General features: G+C 37.8%; 1 protein-coding gene across 1 annotated transcript; it reads right to left on the bottom strand.

The window, feature by feature from the left end:
• Positions 1–1,347: 1,347 nt before the first annotated feature.
• LOC137258134 (uncharacterized) lies at positions 1,348–22,737 on the bottom strand. Its single transcript, XM_067795699.1, has 13 exons — positions 22,577–22,737; positions 21,504–21,672; positions 13,029–13,184; positions 12,317–12,455; positions 10,594–10,696; positions 9,294–9,389; positions 6,964–7,057; positions 6,211–6,288; positions 5,655–5,746; positions 5,021–5,120; positions 4,690–4,758; positions 2,647–2,741; positions 1,348–1,826 (listed from the first exon to the last, which is right to left on the bottom strand). The coding sequence occupies exons 1-13, from the start codon at positions 22,735–22,737 to the stop codon at positions 1,748–1,750; spliced, it is 1,431 nt and encodes a 476-aa protein (XP_067651800.1). The 3' UTR covers positions 1,348–1,747.
• Between the last annotated feature and the right edge of the window lie 376 nt (positions 22,738–23,113).

Below are 23,113 nucleotides of genomic sequence, written 5' to 3'. Positions count from 1 at the left end.
TGCACAAAGCAATCTTAGCGCTACGACTATCTTAAGCCCATTTTGGAGAGTGGGAATTACAATCATTGTAGCACTAAGATCGCTTTGTGCAAGTGGGCCCTGGTGTGTTCGGAACTTAATTACAGGTATGGACAGGTATGGATTGCATCTGTGTTCATGCATATTTATTAGGTTTTCATTTCCTATCCTTACTACAGATTTTCAAACAAATAATTCTCACAAAGATTCTTGATAAATTGTGAAGCTTATCATTACGTTTTTTCACTCATAAAATTTTCAAATTTTAAATATTAAAAAACACAATAAGCTTCAAAATGTATAAAATATACACATATATTAAAACTATATAAATACATATATTAAAGTTTATGATATAATTAAGAATTAAAAGTTTTGAATAAATTTTGTAAATACTCAAACTGACTGTCAGTGATGTGACTTTGGTGTTTGTGGATTGTCCAAAGCTGCTTTAAGAAATATTGTGATCACTATGGCAAAAGTTTTGTCATTCCATTCCACTGAAGGGATCGATGTTCTGAAACATCAGAATCAAGTTTACTTCTACAGATCTATACCCGGTGCAATAAAAAAGGATTGAATTGTTATTACCTACAATCAGTTTTGAAAATAGCTGGAAGAAATGTGATATATAATCTAACTGGGTTAGATTGAATCCTCAGTCTCTAGTTCCAGTCTCTTTGTTAATGAAAGATTTTCATAGTTTAGTAATCAACAGGTACAGATTATTAGAGCTGGTGATGTTTGAAAACAAATGGCAGTGTGATATTAAAACAAACAGCCCCTTTAACACAGATACTGTATAGGAGGGTCTATCTACAAGAGGCACTTACTGACACTAAAAACAAATATCCACTCAGGGTAAGAGATAATGAAACCCAATCATTTGTAAACTGTGGGTCTTCAGTACATATGGAAAATACTAACACTGTACAGAAGTGTAAATAAATATCCTACAACTAAAACAAATCAGTTTATGTCATTAACATAATTTAATGTGGTTTAAAAGTTTGTATGCTTGTATTTTATTAAAAAATAGAGAATTTCTGATACATTATGCATGTTCATTAATTGTAGCAAAAATACTATCCAGTTAAACTTGCATAAATACATTATAAAATTTTATTCTGAAATTCTATTTTGAAATTTTGATGATGTTACGTGGACACACTGATCAGTTATTGATCAATAATATCCTACTCAATGCATTAACAAGCTCATACGTAGATAGCAGTGAACTCAGTTGTCTCCCTTTGACAAGAGTGTCAGTAGTCAACAGCCTGTTTCCTTGGGAAAATCTGGTAATGCAATAAGGTAGTGATTAAAACAAATCACAGACTTCTGATTTATCAGAAAAAAATGTCTGTGAACATAAATGAAGCTGAAGACATTCAGTTTTAAAACAGATTATATAAACATTATAAACATAAGATCATAAGAATTTGCTTAGCAGTAGTTTTTACACAAAAGTATCCAAGATCAGGTTCTACATGCTGCCTTTGTATACTAATACAATTTGCAAAGAATTCCATCATTAAATATTTGAACAATGAATTTTTAACAATTCTTGACTTAAACAGAGAACATGATATTATAATTATGGTATAAAACTATCATAATTACGAAAGTGATATGATTTTGTTTTCATATTCCACTCAATAGGAAGCCGATATGATTCTCGTGGTTTATATATGGAAATGATGAAATTCTTTGGAATGCCAGTTGCCATTTAGTCATCTGATCCACCTGGTTCCCTCCATTTTGTTGAAATTTTGTCTGTCAGATTACTTGCTGATAAATGCTGTTTCCTGGAAATAAACATAAATATATGGTGTATAATGGTCAATGTTAATGTATTATGATAGCAGCACAGAACAAAGGTTTTAAGAAGTTGTCATGGTTACTAGGGCTGAGAGACGTCATTTTCACTACATGGTTCCTGAATACCCAACACAGATCAGGTTTGTAACTGTACCAGCCCCAGTCATTAATATAGCAACATTCTACACTATGCAGCTGAGTAAATAGTGTGACACACAATTTCTGCCAGTGTTTAAGATATGATGAGTTCCTGGAAAAAAAGGTGGACTGATAACATTATTAAACTGAAAGTTTAAAATTTTGCCAATTCAAATTTTGTTTAACATTGGACAGATCAACATAGACAGCTAACTCAATATGATATCAAGTGATGTCATACATAAGTGAACTATACATTGATCAATCTAAATTCCCTGTGATATATGCTGGATCATTTCCAGTTATATTAATATATTAATTTCTTTACCAAACCTGAGGAAAGGAATAAAGACAGACCATGGAACAAATCATAAACAGCTCATCTCAGACTGAGAGGCAGACAGGTATCATTTCAGCTCAAGAAGGAAGTGAAGTAGCTTTGATAACGTTAACTGCAAACATAACTCTAACTCGGACACAACATTCATTATTTTGCAGAAATCTGCCCATGTAGTTACTCTTCTAAACATGCACAGTGTTAAATGAGGAAACCTTAATTGTTGTAAATTTGAAACAAAAATATGTTGTTGTAAAATAATATTATATGAGTGTAATGTCACAGGTATTGTAGACACTGATTGCATGGACACTGTTGAATATCAGTCTCACCATAAAACAGGAAACTTGTCAGAGATGTCATTCACGCAGATGTGGTCTGCCTCCAATTCATGGATACTCCATTGTAAGAACCGTACAGCAAGTTCCTGCACATAATATTGTCACAAACATTAGGTTTCATTGCAACACTCTAAGCTCATTACAATCAGATCATTAGTCAGATATTAAAAAAATAACAGGATGCAATACTCATCCACAGTAATATAATACCATCGTTATATTTGTTATACTAGTATTTGTCTTTAAAGGGGCACTGATGTGGAGCAATAATACTACTCAGCAATGGTCTAATTACGAAACCAAGCAGCAAACTGGTCAGCACCCGCTCCCTCGACCGTGACGGACAAAGGGACTGGGCTCTGGTCCAAATTAGCAGAATTTCTTCACCCTAAAAAGTGAGGAGGTCGGATGCCCATCATATGCCATTATTTAAAAATATCCATGGTATTCCTTGTCTGACTGTAACAAAATATCCCAGCTGTGTATTTTTTTTCTGATGCCTGGATGGTATAGTGACTGATCCAATTTGATCCTATTTCAGTGTTTTTTACCTCAATATTTAATCATGTCATTTGAAAATGTGATGTCTACATACACATAGAAAGCCATTTGTTTCATATAAGTCCAAAAGATTGCAAAGCTTTATATTTAGATAGTTTTGAGGGTTGGCCCAACTGTCATAGCAAACATCATATGTAAGTTTTGGTAGCGACGACCCTGGTTTATTATCTATGATAATAAAAAATACACAGTTGATTTGTCTGAATTCGTAAACTAATAACCACGACTTTGCCATTGGTAGTGAAATCTGAAACGTTTCTTGCGTTAAAAAACTGATCATACCAATTTACCCAAGTACACAGCAAATGCCTATATGTATTTCTTATATAACAATGAAGTTCCATGGGTATCCTCAAAAAGTTTCGGCCCATAAGTGTTTTCAGGCTGCATGCGACACAGAGATTACATCTTCCTGTAACTCACGTCTGATGGTATAAACCTACATGTGTTATTTATCATCATTCACTTGATGGTCAGTTAATGAATTTTTAACAGGTATAATTAGTGGTAACACCACTAAAATTACTCGACAAAGGTTCCCATTTGGCATTTCTCCTGTCTGGAGTGAATACTCAACATTATAAATTAAGGTCTGTAGTGGCAAATGTATTGCATGTTATGTAATATGTGCATGTAAGTGATGCAAGAGGGTTTATCAGCTGAGTTACAAAAACAAACATTGATCAAAGGATTAATCGATAACACACTGATTGATTAATTACTTCCACAGCGGATATGTAAAAAAGTCAAGTGTTTATGAGTGTGGATTTACTAATCTATACTGACTACACCCTGTCGTAAAGTATGAGTGTAAAAACAACATCCTTCCTACAAAGAATTAACTGCCACTGCCTTGACTGATTGATTGTTGCTCATTATTGGCTAACTAATGGCGGACATCATACAGGTGCGTTGTCCTGGGTGACCAATGAGATTATGTATATACCAGAGTGAAAAATTCTCAAACGATGTATCATGTTTCCGTAAATTAGACTGTTGAAAGACAGAAGACAGGATTATTACAAGCTGTAGATGAATGGAATATCGTTCTTTTATGTGGATATTGATGAATACATTCCTGAACAACAATGTAATAGCCTGACATTGTTGCTATAACGTTCATCTGTCTTAAAGTGGATATTTGCATTTTGTTTTAATTTATTTCTTGTCGCATTCAGCAGAATCTGTGTTACAGAAAACATGCACTAGGCCATGAATAGGGTGTGTGTGAAATATGATTCACATTGGCAATCTATACAATGTTTAGACTGTGTGCGTTTTTTTCTATTAACTTTGAAAATGCATACAAATGTGACAAGAAACTAATTAAGTTTATAAGACAAAATATAAAGATGTACACTGACTTCATTATTTTTCAGTCCCTACGTTTTTTTATACCACTGGCAGATGAGTAAACTTCAAGGTGATTGATTTGTTTTCATAATAACCAAGAAAAATCATCATCATCAATACCCTCCACTTCTCCACACTGTCGTCGTCCATCCCGAGCCACATCTGTATTTCCATCATTCTCTTTTCGAGCTGTCAACAAACAGAGGCATTAGTCACAACCTCTACAACAACAAGCAATCACATAGACTCAACTATAGAATAGTAATAAACAACATGAGCATGTACGTCTATCCTCATATCATACTGATCCATAGATGTTGATGCTTAACAATAAGGTATCTGAGAGCCTTTTACTCCAACAGAAGTTGCCTCACTTTTTGCCATAAAAGTCCTGTTTGATAAGGCTGTTTGAAAAAGTTACACAAAACATGTAAAGCAGTCAATATTCTACCTTCTGTATTGAACGAGATATGTGAAAGGTGTCTGGGTTTTTCTTTGCCAGTTGACATGCGACTCGGACCTTCTCACGTGTAGCTCTGCAGATGATATACCTGGAATACACACACAAGATGCATATGTCGCTAATGTCAGAAGGGAAGAGACACATGTAAGTAACAAGTTCTCACAAGTTTATATAGATTGTTTCAGTTTGGTTGTTTTTGCTAGTTTGACCTATCATGTGACTGCTACTGGACTTTCAGTATAATCAAAGTGCAGGGGCAGACACGGCTTTTTGAGAAAGGGGGTTGCATACTATTGAGAAAGTGGAGGTGAGTTTCAATGGTCATTTAATAAACTTTCAGGACAAAAGACTGCATGTGTCTGTGCACCCCTGCAACCCCGCTACGGATCTGCCTATGAAGAGGAGACATGGACAATTGCCATTCTACAAGCAAGAGATTTATGAAGACAGCAAGTGGCCAATCAGCAAGATTCTTTAAACATACCAGCTGACCAGCCAATCAGGCAGCAGGATTCTTAAACATGTAATGAGAAATATCAATACATTTACAGAAAATGAGTGCTTCTTGATGCCTCCTTGTGAGTCTGTAACTTACTACTGTGAAGTTTGAAAACAACCTTACCATATAGTTTTCTTTTTCAACAGCCCAATGACACAGTTAGACGAGTCAAGGAAATAGAGGACTTCCCCTTCGTAGTTGTAACCTTGGCGGATCTGAAAACAGGTGGCAAATGAAATGGAATATTATGAAACTGGTAATATTGATCAAATCTGTCCAGTTATGGCTGCTGCGTGTAAATAATTAAGTGTCCACCAGATTATCAAGTGATTGATATTATGAGCAATTATTCACATGATCATGGAACCAAGTCACCAAACCAGAACTCATAATTCATTAAGTCACCTTTCACAAACATAGCAGGTTGCTAGAAGTTCTCAGGATCCCACTTTTCAAAACTGGGTAAGATCACTTAGCAACCATTATTTCTGAACATTATATCATCTGAGGGTATGATTTTCTATTTTTGTCTTAGAACAAATATATTACTTTCAATATATGGTCTCATCTTCATATCAACTTTTGTTCATGTCATTTCAATACTATCCTAACATGCCAGGTTGTCATCTGAAATTCTCCACTTGCTTGCAGGATGCACTATAAAAGTTCACTTCCTTACCTCAATCATTCTTTTCTCTACTGCTGTTGGGGCTATGAGTTCATATTCAACAGTTTGTAAACCTAAAGCACGGGCAATCTGTGATAAACAAGAACATAGCATACTTCTGAAACAGTTTCAGCAGGAACATGAAATATGATTATTACTCTCATTATTAGACAAGGAAAACACCAATGCAGTCATTAGTTATAATCATACAACTCCTGTGATTCAACAAAGTATCCTCAAACTATTGACTAGGATGTGCTATTTTACAGGGTTATCACAACACCAACATCGGAGGGTGGTATAATCAGTAGAGATGGGCATCATATGAAACTGACAAACATGTGTTTGTTTCTTCACAAAAATACTCAGTCTCCGTCAGCTGATCTGATCAAAAGACATCATCATGTTTTTTAAAGCAGGGAAGAACTTGCAATTTTAAGGTGAATTTTCTATATGTTTATAAGGGGAGATGGCTGACTTGGATGGTTAGAGCAGAAATCTGATTAAAGTCTGTTTTTGACCAGGACCCCGCTACACAAAGCTCTTGTATGCGTTTCTTATAACATTTGTACCTGTTTTACAGTAACACTGACTAACAACAGTCGTAGCTTTGTGAAATGTAGCCCAGTGAAACAGAATGATGTAAACTACAAACAAGAATGACAACACCCTAAAATTTGATACTCTTACATTATACACTTAAACGATGTCCCATGCAGATACTGACAGCCATTTTACTGCTACTGAATGATGAGTGACACTGACCTCAATACCAACATGTGGAGGGAGTGTTGACAGCTGGGAGTCAGAGGGTGGCTCAAGGTCTGTACTGGTCCATGTAATAAACTGTAGCTGGGGCCTGGCAGATCAAAACACACGATATATATATCTTGTGTAGGCATATAGTTAAACCAATACTTATGTATTGTTTGAATATGTTTGGGGTAATCTTAAACTGATGCAAAATAATTTAATTATCTGCCTTTGATCATCACACCTTTACTCTATGATCCCCCTTCCATTCTTTGCAATATTTTGTTTGTGAGGGTAAGTTTTTCTAACATGATGAAGCTGAAGTAATATAAATTTATATAGAAAAGTACAAAGCATAATTTCTATTTGCTTTATGACACGTTTTTCTTACTACAAGATCTATGAAGATCAAATATGTCTGGCTGCTCATAACTCTGCCAAAATGGGAGCTTCAGTTACTTATGTCAAGGCCCACTGAGGCAGCCTATCCTGGTAAATGGGAGCTTTAGTTACTTGTGTCAAGGCCCACTGAGGCAACCTACTCTTGTAAATGGGAGCTTCAGTTATGTGTGTTAAGACCCACTGAGACATCCTACTCTGGTAAATGGGACCTTCAGTTACATGTATCAAGGCCTACTGAGGCAACCTATCCTGGTAAATGGGACCTTCAGTTACGTGTATCTAGGCCCACTGAGACATCCTACTCTGGTAAATGGGACCTTCAGTTACATGTATCAAGGCCTACTGAGGCAACCTATCCTGGTAAATGGGACCTTCAGTTACTTGTGCCAAGGCCCACTGAGGCAACCTACCCTGGTAAATGGGAGCTTTAGTTACTTGTGTCAAGTGTGTCAAGGCCCACTGAGGCAACCTACCCTGGTAAATGGGACCTTCAGTTACATGTATCAAGGCCCACTGAGGCAACCTATCCTGGTAAATGGGACCTTCAGTTACTTGTGTCAAGGCCCACTGAGGCAACCTACACTGGTAAATGGGACCTTCAGTTACTTGTGTCAAGGCCCACTGAGGCAACCTACCCTGGTAAATGGGACCTTCAGTTACTTGTGTCAAGGCCCACTGAGGCAACCTACCCTGGTAAATGGGACCTTCAGTTATGTGTGTTAAGGCTCACTGAGGCAACCTAACCTGGTACATGGGACCTTCAGTTATGTGTGTTAAGGCTCACTGAGGCAACCTACCCTGGTAAATGGGACCTTCAGTTATGTGTGTTAAGGCTCACTGAGGCAACCTAACCTGGTAAATGGGAGCTTCAGTTACGTGTGTTAAGGCCCACTGAGGCAGCCTACCCTGGTAAGTGGGAGCTTCAGTTACTTGTGTCAAGGCCCACTGAGGCAACCTATCCTGGTAAATGGGAGCTTCAGTTACGTGTATCAAGGCCCACTGAGGCAGCCTACCCTGGTAAGTGGGAGCTTCAGTTACGTGTATCAAGGCCCACTGAGGCAACCTACACTGGTAAATGGGACCTTCAGTTACTTGTGTCAAGGCCCACTGAGGCAACCTATCCTGGTAAATGGGAGCTTCAGTTACGCGTATCAAGGCCCACTGAGGCAACCTACCCTGGTAAATGGGACCTTCAGTTACTTGTGTCAAGGCCCACTGAGGCAACCTATCCTGGTAAATGGGAGCTTCAGTTACGTGTATCAAGGCCCACTGAGGCAACCTACACTGGTAAATGGGACCTTCAGTTACTTGTGTCAAGGCCAACTGAGGCAACCTATCCTGGTAAATGGGAGCTTTAGTTACTTGTGTCAAGGCCCACTGAGGCAGCCTACACTGGTAAATGGGAGTTTCAGTTACTTGTGTCAAGGCCCACTGAGGCAACCTATCCTGGTAAATGGGAGCTTTAGTTACTTGTGTCAAGGCCCACTGAGGCAGCCTACACTGGTAGATGGGAGCTTCAGTTACTTGTGTCAAGTGTGTCAAGGCCCACTGAGGCAACCTACCCTGGTAAATGGGACCTTCAGTTACTTGTGTCAAGGCCCACTGAGGCAACCTACCCTGGTAAATGGGACCTTCAGTTACTTGTGTCAAGGCCCACTGAGGCAACCTATCCTGGTAAATGGGACCTTCAGTTACTTGTGTCAAGGCCCACTGAGGCAACCTACACTGGTAAATGGGAGCTTCAGTTACTTGTGTCAAGGCCCACTGAGGCAGCCTATCCTGGTAAATGGGACCTTCAGTTACGTGTATCAAGGCCCACTGAGGCAACCTACACTGGTAAATGGGACCTTCAGTTACTTGTGTCAAGGCCCACTGAGCCAACCTATTCTGGTAAATGGGAGCTTCAGTTACTTGTGTCAAGGCCCACTGAGGCAACCTACCCTGGTAAATGGGAGAGGTCTTCTACATGCTGATGGTGTGGGGCGAGTATCTCAAATACCGCTGTGTACCGACTCAAACACAGGAACTGTAGCAACCTGAAATACCAGAAAATACTTTGGTGTAAGAGTAAAGGACTGCTATGATGCTGCAGTCACTCACTAAATGACACCAGGAAATACTCTGGAATGAGAGCTAAGAACAGCTAGAATGCTGGGTCACTCACTACTGACACCAAGGGCAGGGGAGTAGGTGGAGAAGGTTTCATTTCAATATGAGCACAAACTGTATCTAGGATTTTCAGCTTAGTGCCTGTGACATGGAAATCTAAAACAAGACATAGCTATTTTCCCATTTATTGCAGCTTACATTCACTGTAATAATGTCAGGAGTTTTAGCTAAGTGTCTGTGACATGTAAATCTAAAATGATACAAAGCTTTAGTCCATATATTTTCAAGGATATTGTAGCTTGTACCCATTTGATTAATGTCAATGCCTGTCAAGGAAATTGAACAGAATAGAATAATCTTAAATCAAGGAAAACCACTGTTCAGTTTACTGAAATGTTGAAGACATGAACCAGGAGATGATTATCAGTTGATGGGAAGTGTCCTCAAATCACAGAGTGGACTGCACTTGTATCCTTTTGCTATTAAGTGATGTAGCCATTATAACAGACGTTATAACAGAGACTGAGTAAATACTGACATATATTATATATATATATCCTGTCACCATTGTGCAGTGAGCTTGGGACCATGTTCTTCAATTATTACTTCATTATCAACCCAGTACTGAAATGTCAGGCAGACATAATACAGCAAGCAGTACACTTAATAATTTGAGTGACCTTCCTGAGTAGCTTGCCATTTCATTTGAATCATAATGCCAAATTGATCTGTTTTAAAAAGATCAATATTGTTTGTACAATGATATAATGCAAAAATGCTGATGACAGATTTGGTCTAAGGAAGATCTTCATAATACATATACAATGTCATGGATCTTCAGAATACATATACATCAGCATAATATATCATGAAATTCTATACTGTTCTTTCTATATTTAAACAAGCAGCAATGTCACCAGTGTTTTGAACCACAACCCATCACAATTATGGTCTCAAATCATCTTAATTAGTATGACTTTTGAAGTGCATGAATCCTATAGGATCTTTCTCAAATGTTCATTCTGATCTTGAATAATCCATGCAACTAGTGGACTTGAGCATCATAATTAAGAGCCAAAGTTGCTAGAATCTGTTGTGAACTTGTTGTCATGGATACCTGGATGACCTCACCTTTGTCTGTCTATAGCCTCCATCTGATCCAGTACATCCATGACAGTAGTACACACTTCACGTGCAATACGGAATCGATCCTCGGGGTAACGTTTGATATCCACTGAAACCAAAAGTGAGTGAGTGAGTGAGTGAGTGAGTGAGTGAGTGAGTGAGTGAGTGAGTGAGTGAGTGAGTGAGTGAGTGAGTGAGTGAGTGAGTTTAGTTTTACACCACACACAGCAATATTCCAGCTATATGGCGGCGGTCTGTAAATACAGTGGACTCTGTCAACATCGGCATCTCTCGGGACCAAACAAAAATGCTGGTTTTGACAAAGTGCCGGGATAGGCAGTTTGCCTTATGACGCCGACGCACAACGGAAGTCGTACTGTCTCTTGATCGTTCATGTTAATTTCAAACTTCTTAATGTATTCACCTCTCCTCTTCAAAATATCAGACACTGTCTGTCTGCCTATTCTGTATGTTGATGCTAATGCTTTCTGTGTGGGTCGTGGCATTTTATCAAATCAGCTGCACTTTTTGTTGAAGTGTCAACTCACATCTTGCACATTTTGCGGGCCGAGACATTTTGGCAATACTGACTGTTATACTACTGACATTATACGATTTTACCTTAAATACCCCCCTAATTACTCTATGTATGTGACACATACCTCTCACTAGTTAAGAAGATACTGATTGACATTTCCCGTTTCTGAATGATATCGGGAAATGTGTTGTTACAGTGTTTACAGTCAAACTGCCCACTATTCATCACTCTATGTAAGGGACACGTATCACACACTAATTAACAAGACACTAACTGACACTTTCTGAATAATCTCGGGTAGTAACCGTGAATTGTGTTGTTACATCATTTGGACCTAATTGCATTAAAGGGTTGCGCTGTCTTCCATGTGCCAGTTTTCACAGACTTGTTTTCACAACAATTTGTTTGTTGGGACTGAAGCAATGCCGATATCCAGAGTAGGCAGAAGCCTATGTTTACAGATGTTTCTATATGATAATTAAATGCATTTCTGCCGGGACTGAAACTCTGTGCCATTGTTGAAAGAATGCCGATGTTTACAGAGGCCAATATTGGCAGAGTCCACTGTAATCGAGTCTGGACCAGACAATCCAGTGATCAACAACATGAGCATTGATCTGCGCAATTGGGAACTGATGACATATGTCAACCAAGTCAGCAAGCCTGACCACCCGATCCCGTTAGTCCCCGCTTATGACAAGCATAGTCGCCTTTTATGGCAAGTATGGGTTGCTGAAGGCCTAATCTACCCCGGGACCTTCACGGGTCCAAAAAGTATCATACAGATCAGATGTAGAGTCTGATATGAACTTACATCCAGGGAGTGAGTGCATGGGTGTGTGGGTGTGTGGGTGCTTGGGTGTGTGGATGCTTGGGTGAGTGCATGCGTGCATGCGAGCAAGCAAGTTGGATTACACATCCATTTGAACAATGTTCCAGTTATATCACATCATGACTGCATAGTTTTGAAAGAAAACCAGAAGACACTTGCAGACAAAGATGAAAGCCAGAGATTTGAGCTCTTGATCATCAGATTATTTTGCTGTTGTATATCAATGTCTGCAGTATCACAAGCCATACATCATGATATATAACCAATCATGTATCAGTCAATGATTGTACAAAATAAAATCCATAATTTAAATCACAACAACAATAACTGGTAGTTCTAACAATGGTTTTGAGACTCACATTTTCTCCTGAATAGTAGATGAACATTCTTGGACCCTCCACAAAGAACATATTCACCATCTATCATCATGCAGCTGAGGTGTGCTGCCTCTCCATTGGCTTTCCTTGTGGCCACAACATTAGAGGTAGATTCTATTGGCTGAAAACATACATATACAACCAATCACAGTGCAGCTGAGGTGTGCTGCCTCTCCATTGGCTTTCCTTGTGGCCACAACATTAGAGGTAGATTCTATTGGCTGAAAACATATATATACAAGCAATCACAGTGCAGCTGAGGTGTGCTGCCTCTCCATTGGCTTTCCTTGTGGCCACAACATTAGAGGTAGATTCTATTGGCTGAAAACATATATATACAACCAATCACAGTGCAGCTGAGATGTGCTGCCTCTCCATTGGCTTTTCTTGTGGCCACAACATTAGAGGTAGATTCTTTTGGCTGAAAACATACATATACAACAAATCACAGTGCAGCTGAGATGTGCTGCCTCCCCAGTGGCTTCTTCAGTGGGGACAGAATATTTGAATATCTGTTTTCAAAATTCCTAGTTTTATCAGGCCACACATACTGTAATGGGTTTGATGCTGGCAGCGTTCAAATAACTAATTGTTCTGAATACCATATTACACTCAGATAAACTAAGTGTCAAAGGTAGGTCTCAAAACCTAAGAAACTTAATAGAAACTTTCTCACAAGGCCCCTGTGACGTACCTGAGTAAAATATTTTTTCCATGTGAAGTTATCCCCCTTTTCCCTGTCGTCATCATCACCAAGACCCCCTGTAAATTTCTTCAGGGCATAGAGAACACAGGTGGTTCCTCGGTGGGGGCCATTCTCAATGTTGAGAAAACAGTTACCCCTGGCTACCTGAAATCACAGATTTTAATTCCTAATTAAAACATATGATACACCTGCTCTATAAACCTGAGAGATCTACAAAGGTTGTACAGATATGAAGAACATGAGAGGATCTTGGCAGTTTCTGGTATCATGGCATCATGCTGATCTGTAATGGGTAATGCACTGATAACATAACTATTAAGTGCATAAGTTAAAAATAAAGCAAGTGACTCATTCTAGAGTGCTGTTTTGGTCCTAAATACTGCTTAGGAATGACTCTGGACAGCAATAGCCTCAGAATAGTCCTACAGGTGGTCAACCGTTCTATCAACGAAACCCCCAAAGTAGTTGTTTTCTGAACAAGCCAGCCTTTATTAACTTCTTTGAGTAGCATAAAACTATCAGCATTGTTTTGCCATTGTTAAGTATGGCTCTTGTTATTGGGCAAATGATCATCACAACTTGGTTTCTGATAAAAATGCAATGGTAGAAAGTTTAAACTTTTGCATTAGACACTCATGAAGAATTCTAACATTAACAAAAGAAGAGTTATTAAGAGATGACAAATCTCCCCAACTCCCATAAATTTGTACATACATTTTATGTAGATAAAACTCACAAAGCACATGCCTGTTATCATGTAACTTGATAACTAAACTACAGACTGTTGCACTTCAAGGTACTTTAAGATCCCCTGAAAATCACTGTCAGTATATAGGATCATGTGTCATGTTGGCACCATATACCTAGGAACCTTGATAGTTGCCCCTAACATCCTTAGAATGAGTGACTTTATTATGAACTTTCTTGAATACCTGACATCAGTTATCAAGGGAGGTGAATCAATAGCATTTCACAATACCTGAGGATCTGTGCAGAGGTTGCAATTTTAGGCAGGATCACTATAACAAATCAGATCACATGGATCTTGAATATTCTTTTGTGAGTTTTGTTTGCTTTGGCAAAGCATGCCTGATTCACCAATATTCATGTTAAACAACTGTACTTTATTAATGAGTGATTCTGTGCGAGAAATCCACATGTGCAATGCAGGATACAATAAAGTGCAATCAACCATAATATGAAGACCATCGAATCAAGGTCACTCCCATCCTCGATATCTCCAGGGTATACGTTCCGATAAGTCTCCACTATACCCTGGACGCATCTACGGCTCTGCCTGATAAATTTATTACCTCCCTTTGCTGGCTCCGCCTTCTCACAGTAGCCAATCAGCTAGGCCGCTGTTATAACCGAGCTTGCCAGTGTCAACAAAGGTAGTGGTCGCAATTGCGAAGGTTTGCTCGCAGTGCGTTCCAGAAATCATACAAACAAATTGACAGGTCCGAAACATTAAAACAACATATGCAAGAACGCCTTCTACCTCTTCCAGAGAATCTCTGCATGGTTTCTGTTGCCAAGTATAATCAGTTAGATAATTAAAAAAACGAAAGTGAGTTGTGATTGGTTCGCTCAACTTCCCAGCGTAGATACCTGACTGGATCAAAAGACAGTCAAGGGAGGGAGGTAATAAATTTATCTGGCAGAGCTGTAGATGCATCCAGGGTGTAGTTGAGACTTACTGGAACATATAGGACAGACCACGGTGACGTCAGTGTTTTGATCACGTGGTGCGCCCGAGTACTTCCGGTAGGCAGAAGTTAAACATAAACACGAGAGAACCACACAAACTGCATACTTTTGATCATTGACTTTTCATACGTAACAACTCCTCCCGGTCTGTATTTCTTTTTCTTTTGGTGTGTTGCGTAATTAGACAAGTACACAACCTTTATCTTTGTAAAACATTTGTGCAAAGTATCATATTCACAATATCCAGATTTCATACTTCAGTACTCTGGCCCAATACTGCAAATCTTCGTTTTTTAAGCAAAAATGTAATGCAAAAACTCCCAAGTGTTTGTCTCGCATTTCTTTCAAACAATACAAATTTTAAACAAATAATCCCTCACATCCTGTTTCCTTGCTTACATGTTGTCACAGAATCAATGATATAATCAGGAAAGGTGACTAATCTGCCTCACCTGCCAGTCATACATGTTACATAAACACCACTCCAAACCTTCCTTGTCAACTATAACAACACATGCATCTACAGTTCAAAAGTCTTTCAATGGCATTGAGTGACCACATCATCACAGCTTTGCCTTCTTACGAAAACAGATAAAGAAGTAGCTTTGATCTAAGCTAAGTCTTTAAATGCCATTGAGTTATCATGTCATCACATTAATTCCTACTTACAAATAACACATACAAAAGCAGCCTTGATCTATGCTAATCTCATCAACAGGGTGGTTTCAAAACTTTCCAGACACACTTGTGGTAGACATCAGCAATATATTCTTTATTCCTAACAATCCAGTATGTAACTTGAACAGTCATCTCACAAACATAATTTTCTCTTAGCAGACATCCAGCAAACACAGAGGTGATTTGCCATCGACATTGTGGTACTGTATCAGAAAAAGGTGTCCACTTTCCACATATTCATATGCTTTCAGTGACTTGAAGGCTTTCATAGATTCGAGGGTGAGCTGACCTGGGGTGTCTATCAGATAGAAATAAAATCTTAAGTACATAATCCGACCATTCTTTGCCTTTCACGCTACACCGGTTGCCATCGTTATCATCAGCCATTGTGGCTTTCTGCCTACCCATGTATGAGTGAGCGTGGTTTGTGAGGTCACTTCCGTAAACATATGGACACCGCTATACCCAGGAGATATCGAGGATGGATAGCTCCTAGAGCCTGTCACAATAAGACATATATGTCGAAATGTCTTGAAAAATACATCTAATACAGAAAAAAACATCTACTAAAGAAACTAACTTGTGTTATGACAAAGAATGTGTCTATTAGTTTCATAAGAAAAAGAAATTTGCCTCATTGTTCAACAAATGTGGTAATTTATGTTGTACAATTTCTGTACGCTCAGTTCTTGAAATTCAGTGAAATCCAATACGACACTGCAAGCTGGGAAATACTTCTCACAGCATTCCCCAAATCACCATGGCAACAGTTTGTAATTAAGTAGGGCCATGTTCTTCACACTGCTGATCAATCTAAATGGTGACGATGTGACTTAGTCATATTAGGAATGGTTCACAGTGAAGGCTTGACATCAGTCAGTAAACCCCATGCATGCCACAAAAATCAATGTCCTCCAATTTCTTTCAGATTTTTATGTCACAGTAATGTATCTAATCATGTTCAAATCGTTGTCAAAATATTTATTCTCCACAGGATACACAATTCCTCTGGACATAAAAAACCTAGTTTAGAGACATAATCCATATTATTTTTTAATCAAACAAATCAATCACATACAGGAACAAAAGAGACTCTAACATGAACCACATCAAAATATATCTTGTTTCTTCTCATTATTTAAACTAGTATGCATGCAATGATCGAAGAAGCAAGGGGTGTGTTTGGGTGAGGTGTTACAAGAACACCATCTCCATTCCACAGTCAGAAGAACAAGAGTGCATACGACACGCTTGCTTGAGTGTAATCATTCCTTGTTATCCATTTATTCATGTACACATTTGTGCAGTACACATTTGTGCAGTAAAACATGGTAAGCAAGTGTGACGACCCTCTTCACTGCAGTCTGGTTCAGTTGTTTAATGATGTCACAGACAACGAAATACAGCAAATGCCAGTGATGAAAAATCTTTAGCAATGCATATCATGACTGATGGATACACTGCTGTATCTCACTTGAAAATAGCTTTAAAAAATTCATTAGCTATCTGAAACCAATGATAAGATTGATAAATCATGATATCATGAAACCGCTGATATTCATATTAAACACTTCCCCAAATGTTTGCTAAACACATAAGGACATACATGGGGTTTAAAAACAATTATTTGGGTTAAAATAAGCTTAATTATAGTTTAATGTCCAAGAAATATGCATCATTAAAGCAGATACCCTCTCAAAAAACACCAGTGTGCAACAAAAATTGTGTAACACGGACGTTTAACATGTGTTTGTCATGTGAAAACATGAGTTTGACAACTTTTAAAACTGTAACAATGTGTTGTCAAGCTTAGAGGATGAAAACCGAAACTGATTATATTGTCAATCATTAGATGTGCACATACTTCCCCATCTTTTACACACCCTTAGACTTGCATAAAAGCAAAACAAAGAATACATTTTGGGATTCCCCAACAACAGAAATGGAAAGGTTGCTGATAACATTAACAGAGTGAACTTGATAGTTGCCTCTAGTTTCAGCCAGTTCTGGCACTTAAATTGATTAGAACATAGAAGATCACTTTGACATTGCTGTTAAATTTCTGAACAAGTGTGAATAATTTTCACTCACACACTTACTGCACAAATATAAGGAAAATCCCACATGGGATCACTTGTGCTAACCTTTTCGTCCCTGGTTAAGTGCTTTCTGTGAAGAAATGGTCAAAGTTTAAGAATGTCCACATGTTAAATGTTCAGCAAAAGGATTATGGAACAAACATGAGCACTGAATCAGCAAGATAAGTGTGTCTGTGATAGACCTGAAATTTGCATCAAACTGCAGTTACCATAGACCTATTGCTTCTCCAGTGATGGATGATGTTTGGTCTAAATAGGAAACATTTGGAACATTCTGGCAATTCAAAATGTCAGGTTTTGCTAGATCTGGCAATCTAAATAGATCTTTGTTCGATGTAAATTGGGAAACTGGTTCTGACTTAATCAATGATCATCTCTTTTAATCCATAGGTTTTGGCTTAAATGGCCTGTTATCAGTCATCGTCGATGCCTTCCAGAAATTAACATGTCACAGTGTCTGAATTTATCTTGATTTCAACTTAAACACATCTTTCAGAAAGTGTGTAAAGTTAAACCTAGATAATATACTGATGGAACGCAAACAATACAGAATGAAAAATAATAGTGATGCAGATTCAGGATTTGATAATATTGGCAGTCTTTGGTCAGATAATGTACCCCAAGGTAAATAAATCATAGTACCTGTATAGAACATAATTCGAAGTTCACAAATAAAAATAATAATTCTTTGAAAGAAATTACCCATTATGTAAAATCCTAATGATTTTATTAGAAACTAAATTCTTCCAAGTGGCCACTGCCTACATACAGGGCAAGATCACTGCATCACTGCTGTCCCCCGGGTTTGCAATTGGTGTCCAGTAACATAATTTAAAAATCTTAAAATTCAAAGAACATCTGAAATTCTATCCTAAACAGATATATTTCTTTGGAATTCAAACGAAAATATATGATTAAAAATTCATTTTCACAAAACGTGTGTGCTCCGAGTTTCAGTTAACATGACTTTAAATTCAAAGTAAAGCGTGCTGTGCAAGGTTGACACCTAAAATATTTCACACATGCAGGCAGCATAGTGGAACAAAAACATTATCTGAGTGAGTGAGCATATTTTTATGCTGCTTTTATCAATATTCCAGCAATATCATGGCTGGGGGAAACCCAAAACAGGCTTCACAAATTGTGCCCATTTGAGGAATCAAACCTGGGTCTTCGTCATGACGAGCAACACTTTAACCACTTGGCTACCCCCCAACCACACATTGTTTTTGCTAACATATGGGGATCATATGATCAGAGACTGCAAAATAGATCACATGGTATCTGGTATCATGTGGGTTTCAGTGAAACTTCAAGTTCTATTCAGTCAATGTGTGAACACATATTGAAAATTATTAACAAATAATATAACAAAACACTCCCTACTACCACCTGCTTGCCTATCAGAGCCTAACTCTGAAAGAGAAACTACATAATAAACCAATTTCAATTTGGCACAAACAGAGAGTTTTGTGAGGCTGACCTGCCAGCAGGTATTAAAATGGGCACATTAACCCAAATGCCGGCCTGACACTACCTGGAATCTCAACAACAACTGTCAAACTCCACCACAAATTAGCTCTTGTAGTGTATAGTTTCTGTATGGGTTTTCTACACTGGAAAATTCACTTGATCAGTCGGCGAAATGTGTTAACAAGGGGCACTTGTGCTCATTTCTGCAGTTCTGCATTTCTTCAGGGGCAACATTTAGCCAATTAACTTGATGTTGTTGAAACATCCTCTACAAGACAGCCCACCTCCTCTGTGTCAGGCCAGGTCCAGTGACCTTCTCACCTCAGCTCTCCCACACTTGGCAGTTCATTACACTGAAGCACCTCTTGACCCCTACAACTAATCACCACTCTTAATTAAAATACCCAACAACAGGCAAAATCTTAAATCATTATTGGGCCTGGTCAGTTTGATTTCTTATTATACGGATCCATTGTTCATAACTTTTAAAGAATAAAAAAAAATGAAAATTAAGTTTCCTCACTCAAAAAATAAAATATGTAAACTAATAAAAAAACATTTTTTTAAAACTTAATAAATTCAAAAGAAAAATACCATAGCATTTAGATACATATCACCCAATATTACTTTGACTGGTGGTGTAAAAAAAGATTTCCTCCTGCCTTTAGGGTTTTGGAGGAGAAAAATCCGTAAAACATGAAACATAGTTAATCTGGCCTTATTACCCTTTTCCTTGATGGGTTTGCTTTCATATAATTTCAAATAGTTCGAGGCAATCAAAAAATTATTTTTAAGGAGACAGATTTGTTCATAAATGTAACTTGCAAAGTCTAGTTATCAAATAACAGTATTTGACCTGTGTGCATGGCAGTTTATGGTTTGGAATTATACTGTTGAATATAAAAATAATTCTACCATCCAACTTGATTTGCACAAGTCTTAAGGTAATAATTAATACTTTAAATGATAATTTTAAAAAAACATAAATATCCTTCAACTAGACTGGTGTCCTTATCTAGACTTGCCTCTTTAAAGACCCTTGAAAGTTAGATTTCATTCTCTTCAGTAACCCATGCTTGTTGTAAGAGGTGACTAATGGGAATGGGTGGTTCCCAACTGTGCAGATTGTCTACTCCAGTCTGTCTCTAAACAATGCCACTATATTGTGTACTTTGCATGCTACATGTTTCTTATGTTGTAAGGGGCCATAAATAATGTTTAAACCAGAGACCATATGATACGGTGTCTGTTCAGATATAGTACTCTACACTAGTCTGAAACATCAAGACAATCCAGAGACCTGGAAACAGCTCCATCTTGGCCTGAGGGCACTATTCGTTAATGAACAGAGACAGACTCACAGACAGTTCACTGGAATCTCACCACAACAGCATACAAAAATATTAACAACTAAAATGCATGCATATATATTTGGGCCATTCCATACAAGGGTATGAAAGAATAATATTACATGTGTTTACAAGATCATAAAGAATAAACATAAAGAACTTATGACTCATAATTAACAATTAATATTGATTAATACTAAAACAAATGTTTCTGACTATCAATTATGTAAAAGAGATAATTTTTTCAGCTAAAAGGCATATAACAGTATTTCATGGAATTACAGCAGTACCTCACATAAGTGTTACAGCACAATTTTCCACACTCCTCAAAAAACATATAACTGAAAATTACAACATAACATCTATGAGGTTTTTTTTGAATAAAACAGTTTAAATTTGACTTTTGTCTGGTTGCCCACAAATACCTGATCATAAAATCAGTCAAATCCAAGATTAAATTTTCGACCTACAAGAAGCTAGTCTGTAATGATCACAACTTCTTTATTACGAGAATGTGATCCCTTTTCATTTGCACATCTCTGGCATCTATCACAGGCCCTCATGTCATTCCAAGAATTAAAGATTTTTTTTTTACATATAACATTTGGTGTACCCTACCCACCTGTTGCATGCAATCGATTAAAACTTCATCTAAACATAGTCATGGGTGATTGGCCTATTGATCACCATATTGTTCTTTATTGCTATTTCGTCTGCCATTTGTGTCAAGATTGTTCTATGCCTTCCTCCATTGTCCACCTGCTCGCTTCATCACCTCAATGCCCATTGTATTGTGTTCATTACCTTGTTATCTTGTTTTCTTTGTTACACTCAAAATATATACTTTATCACCACTGTATGTTACATTCCTGCTTGACAACAGTACAAGAATCTGTATCAAAACATCACTCTTTTTGTAATAAAGATGTTGTTATCCATAAAGTTTGTCAGTTTTCCCAGCTTCTAAATACCACTCAAAGAAGTTATTTTGAACCCTGGTGAGGAATGTTTTATCATCTTGACAACCATCAGTAAAAGAACCATATGTTATGTTTGGATCATACTTAGCTTTGTGACATGAATGACATTTACTGTAGAAAACCAGCGAAACCATTTCAAACTTTATATTTCTGTCATATATGTGATATATTTACCTTTTCTCGTATAGACTTGTTATTGTCATAGATTTCATCATCTGGTCCATGTCTTGCAAACACTTTGACATCAATCAGATGTCCTTGGTATGCATTAGGTAGAATACCCACAGGCACTGAAGACTTGATAACCTTAAGATATGGAATACGTACCGCCCAGTCTAACCAGCTGAAATGAAAACACATCAAAGGAGTTCAACCCTGGTCAGGAACACTTGTTTGTAGATATAATACTGTCATTTTTCCACAAACTTCTTCTACCTCCAGACATAGCTAAGAAGTGCAGCTTACTGTGCAGTAGAATCACAATTTAGTATTAGCTTTCCAAAAACAAGTACATATAACTGCAAACCAAACTTGTCACACATGATCCTACACCTCTAAGACAAGAGCTATTAATACAGTTTCAAGAACTCAATGCATTTAATATTCTTTGCAATACAACTTCGTGGTTTGATGACAGGAAACTGTCCATGAACAACTATCTGAAGCAGGAGCAACACAATGCCATGATATACTGTTACAAATGATAAAGAAACTTTAATGTTAATGAAATTAATGTTTCACATCTTCTTGTTCTTCCATCTATTTGGGTCTGACACTTAAGACATGACCCTACATCGCATGAGGTAGGATAACATCACAGCTATTCCATGTTTTATGTCCTTCCAATGTCTAATCATCTGAATTCAAAATCAAGATCAAAAAGCCTTCTTATTCTGGGTATATGTTTATTGCCCTGAATGCGTTTACTTGGACCAATATAAGCTGGGGACAGTTCACTTTGAAGACATAGCTGAATGAGTTGTCAGTCATATTGATAAACAGTTTGAACAGTCCACACCATATTGTCCCAAAACGATCAACATATGCAGTTCGTTTCATCCCTGAAAGTGATTTCACATCATATGCAATGGGGAAGTAATTTACATTTCCCATGTTATCGACAAATAGCTGTGAATATGATGCCTGGCAGTATCTGGCAGGTCAATATGGTAAAATTGTAAACAAACTGAAGTAAGGGTGGGCGGGGCTGTTTGATCAGTCAACTGTTTCGGTCAATTATTACCTACCTTGCAGCTTTTGAATTTTCCTTATCTATATCATATGAAACATCAAGGCACTTAAGATGATCCGATACATCTTGGAAGAAACAGTTGCCCTCTAGTTTTTGTAAAATTCCCGATTTCAAATCGTCTGCTGCTATTGTTTCCTGTTTCATGGGCGCGGCCATATTACAGTTCCGCAGCAAATGTAACGTGACCAGTAATTGACAACAAACGAATAAAATATAACAAACGCCTTTTCACTAATTCTCAGTGCAGGGTTTCCGTTTGCGTCACAAATCCTTTTGGAATCAATTCAAAGATGGAATCACTCTACAGTGAACAAAAAAATTTCTTGATTTGTTGATAAGACTCTACTCGAGCATTCGTTGACAAGGACCGCCGCTGGGCGTTGATGTAGCTTCCCTGGTTACGCCAAGTGAACGCCCGGAGTAGCTTTAAATTTTGATCCTGCCAAATTTCATCCTCTCAGTATCAATGTCATAAACATGAACTGAAGGGGAGAGTTTCGTCCAGCGTGCCAGTGGAATCTTTCATCACGTG

This window comes from Haliotis asinina, chromosome 12 (genome assembly GCF_037392515.1).
Source record: "Haliotis asinina isolate JCU_RB_2024 chromosome 12, JCU_Hal_asi_v2, whole genome shotgun sequence".
Taxonomy (NCBI): domain Eukaryota; kingdom Metazoa; phylum Mollusca; class Gastropoda; order Lepetellida; family Haliotidae; genus Haliotis; species Haliotis asinina.
The sequence above is the reverse complement of the archived record's forward strand: the minus strand, read 5'-3'. Positions and strand labels throughout refer to the sequence as shown.